We start from the raw sequence: 12,821 nt of genomic DNA on the forward strand, positions 1-12,821 counted from the left end.
CCAAAGTAACGTAACCGTCGAAAAATCGTTTTCCCACGTTGATAATTGTCAATATAATGCATGCTATTGAATTCATCATCATTTCTCAAGAAATCGTTGCAATATCTGTTTAATTCTTCTATGTTATCTGTGGGAAAGCAAACTGATGAAATATATACACCTTCAATAGTACATTTACTACAACTATAGTAACCCGAGTGACCTTTAGTACATAAAACGAAAGATTTAGCTGGAGCGTCCAAAATAAGTCTATCTAATCTTATTTTGTATAGCTTATTATTATATGAAAATCCATTGCTTATTAAATTTTCTAATTCATCTACAGTATTTTTTAAAAATATATTGTGATCTTTCGGCTTTTTAGTACCACAATAGATGCCAACTCCATATACAGTATCTAGTTCAATATCTTTCATCGATATGATCCATAGACCTCTCTCAGATGAACTGCCAACAAGTGGAGCCCCATCTATATTCATTGACACTTTTACAGTATCGAAAACATCCTTACGCAAAAGACGAGCTTCGATAAATTTTTTAATTCCATTTTCAACACCTAGATGACAATACTCGCCACTATCCATATCGATAATATTAGTGGATTTTGGAGTTTTTAACAGTGTACGCGGATCTTTAGGGAACCGAGTACTAGTATTCTTATTTAATATCGCTAATAATAATTTCAAATGATCATGTTCAATTAGACAATCCTTGGCCCACTTAATTATTTCCTTCCGAAAATTTTCATCGTCATTAGTTGTAGGATTTGGCATTGTTACATCAAAACCATCATCCGAATGTACGTCTGAAATGGATTCCGCATCACTATCGCTAAACCGATATGCATCAGAAGAAGAGTATGAGTTAGTATCACTGTCGGTTGCATCACCATCGTCATAGTTATCGTCATTCTCATCACTTGAAAGAACATATTCAGGCTGAACTTCAAGTGCGCTTATTGAGAAGTTGTTGTGCGCGAAAAATTTACTAAACAAATTTTCGTGAGATTCATCGCTATCATTTTCTCTGGTTTCAGGACATTCACTTGTTAAAATATCTGGTTCAAATGTTTGATCATTACATGAGGTACTACAACCCGCCTTAGCATTTGGAATAGAAGATGTAGAACGAAGGTATTCAATATTTTGAAGGTCGTACTCAGTTGTTTTTTTAGATAACCTTCTAATATGACGGTTGCTTTCTGGAGGGACTCCTTTTCTCTTCCTTGGCATTTGGTTCAATTCAACTAAATAAAAAAAAATCAATAACGCTTTTATGCTTCAACGTTGGATATAAACATTCAAGAAACGTAAGTTACTTTAAGGGGACCAGAGGGTGTCTCGTAGTGAAAAATTGACACTTTGTTTATTGCCGCGTAGAAATCGTTCTACTAAAGATATCGATGTAAGACTTTTTTCAGCTGAAAGAATTCTATATAAGCTTTGATTTTTTTGCTACAAGTTCCATAATAATCATTGTACACCTAATATGGACACAACAAAGACCAAGCTCTATTTTACAAAAAATGGGGCTTTGCCACGCCTTTCTGAACGCCATAGTGGACAAAAATCGTTTTGTGAGAGCTCATTTTTTTGTTATGAACCGGACTACAGAATGAGCGGAGCACTTTTCTAAAAAAGATAATTCTTCCTATTTTTTGAGGATAATTTGCAAAAAAAATTTTTTTGAAAAATTAAAATTTCATATATTGGCTCAAAAAAATAGGAAGAATTATCTTTTTTATAAAAGTGCTCTGCTCATTCTCTAGTCCGGTTCATAACAAAAAAAATGAGCTCTCACAAAACGATTTTTGTCCACTCTGGCGTTCAGAAAGGCGTGGCAAAGCCCCATTTTTTGAAAAATAGAGCTTGGTCTTTGTTGTGTCCATATTAGGTGTACAATGATTATTCTGGAACTTATAACAAAGAAAATGAAAGCTTATATAGAATACTTTCAGCTGAAAAAAGTCCTACATCGATATCTTCAGTAGAATGATTTCTACACGGCAATAAACAAATGTTAGCGATTTACACGTATAGAACAAGTGTGCGTGCGTGTGTGTACGACCGGCGGGCGAGAGAGAACGATACAGTTCCAGGGATGATTCCGAATTGCGCTGATAGAGCGTGCGAGCGAATCAAGCCAAGAGAGGGTAGTCGGGATGCGAAGGCATTTGGCCGAGAAGCGCGAGTTATCCCCCCTCCCTCGAGACTCAAGCGAGTTGGGCCGTTGGCGTGGGTCAGAGAGGTCTGAGACGCGACAAAGGTCGGATGCGTGTAGGACTCGACGGCTGAGTGCCGAATAGTTGTAAGCCCTTGTATTCATATCTTTTAAGTATTCATTAAAACTACTTAATTCAATTGATACATTTGATATATTGTGCAAAGGAAGCTAAAATCTATCGTAATGCAATGACTGTAGCACATTTTTTTATTTCGTCGAAGATTTCTTTTCATTCCCATAAAAATATGTAAAAACATCAGTTTTCCGGATATTTCAAAGATAAATCAATGTTGTAATTGTTTCTTCAACGTACAACTAAGAATTATCCTTACAAGGCAAATATGATGAAAAATATATTGGATAAGGAGGATACTATAAATCAAGTAATTCTAACCAATGTTTTCCAAGACTTCTCTCAGCCTAACATAACAGACTACACAATTCTACACATTGCAGCAATCAAAGAGAGATGTTGAGGCATTCAAAATCTTAATAGACAATAGAGCTGATTTCACGATGCAAAATGCGCATGAATGTACAGTGCTTCACTACCTTTTTGAGTGCACAGCTGATAATAGCAGAATTGAACTGATAAATTATGCATTATCAGCCCATTTAAAATTAGCAAATTCAAGTAATCCTTGTAACAACAATGGTATTACCCACTTTCACATTGCGTGCATGGTCAACAATACCCAAGCAGTGCAGTTCTTTCTGGAAAATGCAGCATCTGTGCGTCTAATTGTGAAATTGGACTCGCCTAGATTTCCAGGCTACAGCTCTTTACACTTCGCTTCTGAGGGTTGTAGCATTGAGACAATAAAACTGCTTTTAAAGAATGATATAGATATAAATGTAAAAAATGCTCAAGGCAGAACAGCTTTGCATATTTTTGTACAACAAAAAATTAATTTATGTGATTCTTTGAGATACAGCGAAATAGATGCCACCACAGTGGTTTTGGACAAAATTGATTTGATGGATAACGCAAACAATCTGTTGCTACCAGACAATGGTATAGATAACGTGGGTTTTTCTCAGTTCCATAGTGCATGCACAATGCGAGAATCTACAGTAGCTGAAGATCTTATAGAGCAAGTGACAGACATCAATCGTTGTGTTCTGTTTGACTCTCCAGTGTGGCCTGGTTATACAGGTCTTCATTTTGCTGCTCATTGTAACATGAAAATCTTTCAAATGCTTGTGCAAAAGATAAAAGCTCGAACTTTCAGATGTTACGTTGAAAAATATGGGTAGCCGTGGAAAACTTTGAGATAATTTCAGAAAACCACTGAAAATGACCACTTTCTAGGTTATGTACGTTAAACAAACTCGCAGTTATTACTCTATACGTCATAATACAATATTTTATATGTTTGGAAATTGCATTATTCGATAATACGTTGCTTTGAAAACCGTTGTAACATTATTGTAGCAGTTGATAAAAAAGTTTATTGTTCGGTTGTGCCTTTGATTTCGGTGGTAGTCGCTGGAGCCCCCTTAATTGAAACCGTATACAAGAAAAACAAATAGTCAACTGTCAGCTTAGGCCTGAACAATTTTGGATTACTGATAATCATTTTTTTCACATAAACATTGAACTACGATTGTTCAATTGTTTGTATTGTTGAGATTTTCTTTGCATTAATTACGACCCCGTGAATAGCAATAGATCAACAGTGATTTTATTAAAATATTCTTCTGAATTAAGTGTAGAGATCAAAAATACTGATATTGGTGTACTTAACAAGTCTATGTACTTTATTTTGTCTCAACTTCAAAATTGAGAGAGTTGATTTTTGACGTTAAAAGCCGCATAGAGAAATCATACAAAACTTTGAATTTCAACGTCTAGCATAAAAAAGAGAGAGAGAGAAATAGAGATAGAGAGAGAGAAATAGAGATAGAGAGAGAAATAGAGGTACAGAGAGATAGAGAGAGAGAGAGGAGAGAAATAGAGATACAGAGAGATAGAGAGAGAAATAGAGATAGAGAGAGCGAGAGAAATAGAGGTACAGAGAGATAGAGAGAGAGAGAAAAATAAAGGCTAATCAAAGCCATATTTACATAATTTAAATTACTTACCGGTTGGAATCTTGAAATCCAAGTAGAGTTTACGAAGCAGCTTTACGTATAATAGAAATTTTAGGTATCCATAATTAATTCCATGCACGTGAAAATATCCAGAGTGGAATCACAACCTGCAAAATTGTAGAGAATGAAATCTTGGTTTAGTTTTATCTACATTTTCTATTAGACGACATAAAAAATTATATGAAATAAAGTAGCAAAAGTAAAATTAATTGCATGTGCACGTGGTTGAAAGAGACCGAATTGAGAGCGAAAAAAAAAAATATTTCACAATGATACATGGATATTATTAGATAAATTATACCTATTCATACCTGTTAAAAGATTGAAACTTAAATCTGGTCCAGATGCCTCTTATAGCATGATAATTACATGGATTATGAAATTTTTTTCTTTGAAAGATTAGATATAGTAAAAGTCGGCGTCGCCGGCGTCAGAGTTATGACCATGGAGACTGTATAAATAGGAGAGTTAGCGTCATGTATAAGAATTATAGTCTCGAGCATCAGTCAAGCATGAATCCTCTACCAGTAGCGCCTCTCTCGGTGATCAAGCAAGAGCCCAAGTTACTGACTCGATGTATGCCCCAAAGCGAGTTATATATATAATATATAGATATATAACTCGTTTATATTATATATATATATATATATATATATATATATATATATATATATATATATATATATATATATATATATTAAATATGTGTATATGTGTGTGTGTGTGTGAGTGTGTATAGATATTATATACAACCATTAGTCCACCATTAAAAAAATTTTTATTTTATACCTGGTGTTTGGAATCGGATATTTGGTGCATGTTGCATGAAGCAACGTTTATCGACGACTTGGAATCTATGGCTTCGCACCCGTGTAACCCTTTAAGCTTTGAATACGCTGCCAGATATTTCGAAACTTAACTTTTAAGTAAGTTAACTTACTTAAATTTAATAACTTTAATAACTTGTAACCTGTGAATCAAATAAATTATCACATATACTATAATCATCATTCAATATCACGTTACAAAACAAATGGAATAACGTACGACTTGTAATTATATTTTATAATAATATAAAATGCATATAATTACCTAAAATTGCGGGCTTGGGAGGACTAATAACATTTCTAGCTTGGCTCGGACATGCACCTACACAGCACTGAAACATTGCATGGGAATATTCAATGGAATATTTTACAAAAACATTGTAAGAATATTGCAGGTAAGTTTCTGAAACAATTTTAGAATGTTTCAATGAAATATTTCGAGCAATATTTTTGGAATGTTTCGGCAATGTTTCATTGCAATATTACTTGTGGGCTTTGGAAACATTCCATTGAAACTTTTCTGAAATCTTGCAGAAACGTTGCTAGATTCATTTCATGAAATGTTGTTGGAGAGTTCTGTTAACTTTGCTTGAAATATTGTGGGAATATTTCCAGTATCATTCGGGAACGTTCTCATGGAAAATTTGAAACAATATTTATGAAATGTTCTGACAATGTTCCATATTGCAATACTTCTTTTATGCTTCGAAAATATTACATTGAAAGTTTTCTAGAACTCTGCAGAACTCAGAAATGAGCATAGTTCTTGAAGTAAAATAACAAACAAACATCCCTACATTTACGAAATGTTGAACCACATGTACCCCGTACCCTGCGAATATTACGCTCTGTATTGTTTCACTTTATTTCTCTTTATAAAAAAAAAATTATCATCGCACCGACGTTACGTGACAGATCTAACTGAAAATCTAAATATCTTCAATTTGAAAAAATAGGTGACTTCAAAACCGTAACTTATTGTTCATGATGTTGAAATTACAAATGAACAATCAAGTATTATGATGATTACCACAATGAAAAATTACAGTTCAAATTTTGCATCCAATAATTTAAATGAGCTTTAGCGCAATTCAATATAGCCATCGGAAGCCACTATCGAGCGTTCGTGTTCAGAAAAAAATTATGTACTGCATAAAAAAAATAGCAAAAACAAATGGCAAATGAAAAAAAAAAAATTTTTCAACCCGAGCGAATCTCGAACCCAGGATGCAAAATTAGGAGGCTGACACGCTGCCACTTCAGACACCGAGCTTCGTTATTGGGAGCTATAAAGCATCGGAGGTATCTGATTAACTCATTGGCGGAAGGGCTTATGTTAGGTTATGGTCCTGTAATAGGAAGCTTGTGATATGATAATGAGCTGTACAGACATTACATAAATCGGGATGAGTTTCAGTTATAGCGAACGAGGAGATTATACTCGCCGCACGAAAAGTAATATGAAAAATTGTGGAACGATTGGGGTAACATTTCCAGGAAGTGTTTCAGCCACTATTACCGAAATATTTTAACAATAATTCTACAAATATTCCCACAAACATCCCTGTAATCTTTCCTGAAATATTACTCGCAAATTATCTGCAAGTTTCCTGTAAGGTCTCACCGAGATATTCCAAAACTCAACAGACAACATTTTCGTGAAAAGTTCCTGCAAGGTATCTGAAATATTTCTAGCAACATCCTTGCAATCTTTCCAAAAATATTCCTTGCAACGATTCTGCAAGGTTTCATAAATATTCCTTGAAACTTACTTGAAATCTTCCCTGAAATATTACTTGCAATGAACCTGCGAGTTTCCCGCAAGGTTTCAACTAGATATTTTGGATCGTGAAAAATAATATTCCAGTGAAAGGTTTCTGCAAGGTTACATAAATATTCCTTGAAACTTACTTGAAATCTTCCCTGAAATATTACTTGCAATGTACCTGCAAGTTTCCCGCAAGGTTTCAACTAGATATTTTGGATCGTGAAAAATAATATTCCAGAGAAAGGTTTCTGCAAGGTTTCATAAATATTCCTTGAAACTTCCTTGAATTAAATCTTATCTGAAATATTACTTGCAATGCACTTGCAAGTTTCCTGCAAGGTTTCACCGAGATACTCCGAAAGTTAACAAATAACATTCCCGTGAAAGGTTTCTGCAAGTTTTCTGAAATATTTGTCGAAAAATCGCACTGAAATATTTCAAGTGACTTTTCGAAACCTTCCTGCAATATTTTCGCAAGGTTTCTTTGAAATGTTTCATGGAATCTTTCGAAACAATCCTGCAATGTTTCAACTTTAAAAATAGAATTGGATTTTGTACATCATTAAGGTATAATAAATACGGAACTTGAGAAAAATGTCCATGACCAAATATTTACAAATGGAGTTTATTTATTAATTATGTGATGCAAGACTGGAATAATATTTATGTTTTATATAAAAAAAATCGCATTTGGTCTGTAATCCAAAGTTTCAGATTTTAAATAATAGAACTATAAAAAATAAAAAAAAGTACTTAAATTATAAATAAATTTGTTAATTTAAATTGTAAGTTGTTTAGTTATTAATATAAAATCACGTAATTGAACATGTCTCTCCCAAACAGAAAATATTTCCAGCAATGTTACAGCAAGTTTTCTGAAAGGTTTCCGTGAAGCATTGCCAGAAATATTTCATGAAATATTGTGGCAATGTTTCATGTAGCATTACAGGCAATGCTGCTGCAATGTATCAATGAAATATTTTGTGCAATGTTTCAGCAAGGTTTCTGCAAGGTTTCCGTGAATCTTTGCCAGAAATAATTTATAAAATGTTGTGGCAATATTTCGTGAAACATTGCAGGCAATGCTGCTGCAATGTATCAATGAAATATTTTCTGCAATGTTTCAGCAAGGTTTCTGCAAGGTTTCCGTGAATCATTACCAGAAATATTTTATAAAATATTGTGGCAATGTTTCATGTAGCATTACAGGCAATGCTGCTGCAATGTATCAATGAAATATTTTCTGCAATGTTTCAGCAAGGTTTCTGCAAGGTTTCCGTGAATCATTGCCAGAAATAACTTATAAAATATTGTGGCAATGTTTCATGTAGCATTACAGGCAATGCTGCTGCAATGTATCAATGAAATATTTTGTGCAATGTTTCAGCAAGGTTTCTGCAAGGTTTCCGTGAATCTTTGCCAGAAATAATTTATAAAATGTTGTGGCAATATTTCGTGAAACATTGCAGGCAATGCTGCTGCAATGTATCAATGAAATATTTTCTGCAATGTTTCAGCAAGGTTTCTGCAAGGTTTCCGTGAAGCATTGAAATGTTTCATGAAACCTTTCGAAACAATCCTGTAATGTTTCAACTTTAAAAATAGAATTGGATTTTGTACATCATTAAGGTATAATAAATACGGAACTTGAGAAAAATGTCCATGACCAAATATTTACAAATGGAGTTTATTTATTAATTATGTGATGCAAGACTGGAATAATATTTATGTTTTATATAAAAAAAATCGCATTTGGTCTGTAATCCAAAGTTTCAGATTTTAAATAATAGAACTATAAAAAATAAAAAAAAGTACTTAAATTATAAATAAATTTGTTAATTTAAATCGTAAGTTGTTTAGTTATTAATATAAAATCACGTAATTGAACATGTCTCTCCCAAACAGAAAATATTTCCAGCAATGTTACAGCAAGTTTTCTGAAAGGTTTCCGTGAAGCATTGCCAGAAATATTTCATGAAATATTGTGGCAATGTTTCATGTAGCATTACAGGCAATGCTGCTGCAATGTATCAATGAAATATTTTGTGCAATGTTTCAGCAAGGTTTCTGCAAGGTTTCCGTGAATCATTGCCAGAAATAACTTATAAAATATTGTGGCAATGTTTCATGTAGCATTACAGGCAATGCTGCTGCAATGTATCAATGAAATATTTTGTGCAATGTTTCAGCAAGGTTTCTGCAAGGTTTCCGTGAATCTTTGCCAGAAATAATTTATAAAATGTTGTGGCAATATTTCGTGAAACATTGCAGGCAATGCTGCTGCAATGTATCAATGAAATATTTTCTGCAATGTTTCAGCAAGGTTTCTGCAAGGTTTCCGTGAATCATTGCCAGAAATAACTTATAAAATATTGTGGCAATGTTTCATGTAGCATTACAGGCAATGCTGCTGCAATGTATCAATGAAATATTTTGTGCAATGTTTCAGCAAGGTTTCTGCAAGGTTTCCGTGAATCTTTGCCAGAAATAATTTATAAAATGTTGTGGCAATATTTCGTGAAACATTGCAGGCAATGCTGCTGCAATGTATCAATGAAATATTTTCTGCAATGTTTCAGCAAGGTTTCTGCAAGGTTTCCGTGAAGCATTGAAATGTTTCATGAAACCTTTCGAAACAATCCTGTAATGTTTCAACTTTAAAAATAGAATTGGATTTTGTACATCATTAAGGTATAATAAATACGGAACTTGAGAAAAATGTCCATGACCAAATATTTACAAATGGAGTTTATTTATTAATTATGTGATGCAAGACTGGAATAATATTTATGTTTTATATAAAAAAAATCGCATTTGGTCTGTAATCCAAAGTTTCAGATTTTAAATAATAGAACTATAAAAAATAAAAAAAAGTACTTAAATTATAAATAAATTTGTTAATTTAAATCGTAAGTTGTTTAGTTATTAATATAAAATCACGTAATTGAACATGTCTCTCCCAAACAGAAAATATTTCCAGCAATGTTACAGCAAGTTTTCTGAAAGGTTTCCGTGAAGCATTGCCAGAAATATTTCATGAAATATTGTGGCAATGTTTCATGTAGCATTACAGGCAATGCTGCTGCAATGTATCAATGAAATATTTTGTGCAATGTTTCAGCAAGGTTTCTGCAAGGTTTCCGTGAATCATTGCCAGAAATAACTTATAAAATATTGTGGCAATGTTTCATGTAGCATTACAGGCAATGCTGCTGCAATGTATCAATGAAATATTTTGTGCAATGTTTCAGCAAGGTTTCTGCAAGGTTTCCGTGAATCTTTGCCAGAAATAATTTATAAAATGTTGTGGCAATATTTCGTGAAACATTGCAGGCAATGCTGCTGCAATGTATCAATGAAATATTTTCTGCAATGTTTCAGCAAGGTTTCTGCAAGGTTTCCGTGAATCATTGCCAGAAATATTTTATAAAATATTGTGGCAATGTTTCATGTAGCATTACAGGCAATGCTGCTGCAATGTATCAATGAAATATTTTCTGCAATGTTTCAGCAAGGTTTCTGCAAGGTTTCCGTGAATCATTGCCAGAAATATTTTATAAAATATTGTGGCAATGTTTCATGTAGCATTACAGGCAATGCTGCTGCAATGTATCAATGAAATATTTTCTGCAATGTTTCAGCAAGGTTTCTGCAAGGTTTCCGTGAATCATTGCCAGAAATAACTTATAAAATATTGTGGCAATGTTTCATGTAGCATTACAGGCAATGCTGCTGCAATGTTTTGATGAAATATTTTCTGCAATGTTTCAGCAAGGTTTCTGCAAGGTTTCCGTGAAGCATTGAAATGTTTCATGAAACCTTTCGAAACAATCCTGCAATGTTTCAACTTTAAAAATAAAATTGGATTTTGTACATCATTAAGGTATAATAAATACGGAACTTGAGAAAAATTTCCATGACCAAATATTTACAAATGGAGTTTATTTATTAATTATGTGATGCAAGACTGGAATAATATTTATGTTTTATAAAAAAAAAATCGCATTTGGTCTGTAATCCAAAGTTTTAAATTTTAAATAATAGAACTATAAAAAATAAAAAAAAGAACTTAAATTATAAATAAATTTGTTAATTTAAATTGTAAGTTGTTTAGTTATTAATATAAAATCACGTAAATGAACATGTCTTTCCCAAACAGAAAATATTTCCAGCAATGTTACAGCAAAGTTTCTGCAAGGTTTCCGTGAAGCATTGCCAGAAATATTTCATGAAATATTGTGGCAATGTTTCATGTAGCATTACAGGCAATGCTGCTGCAATGTATCAATGAAATATTTTCTGCAATGTTTCAGCAAGGTTTCTGCAAGGTTTCCGTGAATCATTGCCAGAAATATTTTTTAAAATATTGTGGCAATGTTTCATGTAGCATTACAGGCAATGCTGCTGCAATGTATCAATGAAATATTTTCTGCAAGGTTTCCGTGAATCATTGCCAGAAATATTTTTTAAAATATTGTGGCAATGTTTCATGTAGCATTACAGGCAATGCTGCTGCAATGTATCAATGAAATATTTTCTGCAATTTTTCAGCAAGGTTTCTGCAAGGTTTCCGTGAATCATTGCCAGAAATATTTTTTTAAATATTGTGGCAATGTTTCATGTAGCATTACAGGCAATGCTGCTGCAATGTATCAATGAAATATTTTCTGCAAGGTTTCCGTGAATCATTGCCAGAAATATTTTTTAAAATATTGTGGCAATGTTTCATGTAGCAATACAGGCAATGTTGCTGCAATGTTTTGATGAAATATTTTCTGCAATGTTTCAGCAAGGTTTCTGCAAGGTTTCCGTGAAGCATTGAAATGTTTCATGAAACCTTTCGAAACAATCCTGTAATGTTTCAACTTTAAAAATAGAATTGGATTTTGTACATCATTAAGGTATAATAAATACGGAACTTGAGAAAAATGTCCATGACCAAATATTTACAAATGGAGTTTATTTATTAATTATGTGATGCAAGACTGGAATAATATTTATGTTTTATATAAAAAAAATCGCATTTGGTCTGTAATCCAAAGTTTCAGATTTTAAATAATAGAACTATAAAAAATAAAAAAAAGAACTTAAATTATAAATAAATTTGTTAATTTAAATTGTAAGTTGTTTAGTTATTAATATAAAATCACGTAATTGAACATGTCTCTCCCAAACAGAAAATATTTCCAGCAATGTTACAGCAAGTTTTCTGAAAGGTTTCCATGAAGCATTGCCAGAAATATTTCATGAATTATTGTGGCAATGTTTCATGTAGCATTACAGGCAATGCTGCTGCAATGTATCAATGAAATATTTTGTGCAATGTTTCAGCAAGTTTTCTGCAAGGTTTTCGTGAATGATTCCCAGAAATATTTCATGAAATGTTGTGGCAATGTTTGAGAAATATTGCAAGAAACATTTTACTGAATGGTTTTTAAAATATTTCCGGAATATTGTAGAAATATTTCTGCAAACTTTCCCTGAAATATTTCATTGAATCTTTCAGTGAAATATTTCATGCTGTGTGGGTATGAATATTCTTACCTCGTTTTCAAGTAATTCATACGATCGTCTAAATCGTTACAAAATATAATTCTTCTATTTTATCCAGCTAACATTTTTTCACATTGACCAGCAACTTACAGTTTACTTCCCCGAATCTCATTTTTATCCATAGAAAAATCTAAGAACATATAAATAATTACAAGTATGAACGAAAGACAGAGGGTCTACAGTTATAAAAAAAGGCTCTTGTAATATAAGTAGCTTTCAATTGCTATTCTAGTTACTGTTCTAGAAAATGTATATTTTAATCTAAAGTTTTAAATATAATTTTCAACTAAATTATTTTTTATTACAGGTTGTATTACTATATAAAATAATACTATGAAATCTTTTTCACAAAATGA

General features: G+C 32.6%; 1 protein-coding gene across 1 annotated transcript; it reads left to right on the top strand.

Annotated features, from left to right (window-relative positions):
* The first annotated feature begins 2,564 nt into the window (after nucleotides 1-2,564).
* LOC131668838 (putative ankyrin repeat protein RF_0381) lies at nucleotides 2,565-3,480 on the top strand. Its single transcript, XM_058943299.1, has 2 exons — nucleotides 2,565-2,606; nucleotides 2,680-3,480. The coding sequence occupies exons 1-2, from the start codon at nucleotides 2,565-2,567 to the stop codon at nucleotides 3,478-3,480; spliced, it is 843 nt and encodes a 280-aa protein (XP_058799282.1).
* Nucleotides 3,481-12,821: the final 9,341 nt, after the last annotated feature.

Source organism: Phymastichus coffea, unplaced genomic scaffold (assembly GCF_024137745.1).
Source record: "Phymastichus coffea isolate CEN01 unplaced genomic scaffold, Cenicafe_Pcof_1.1 PCOF00006, whole genome shotgun sequence".
In the NCBI taxonomy this organism is placed as follows: domain Eukaryota; kingdom Metazoa; phylum Arthropoda; class Insecta; order Hymenoptera; family Eulophidae; genus Phymastichus; species Phymastichus coffea.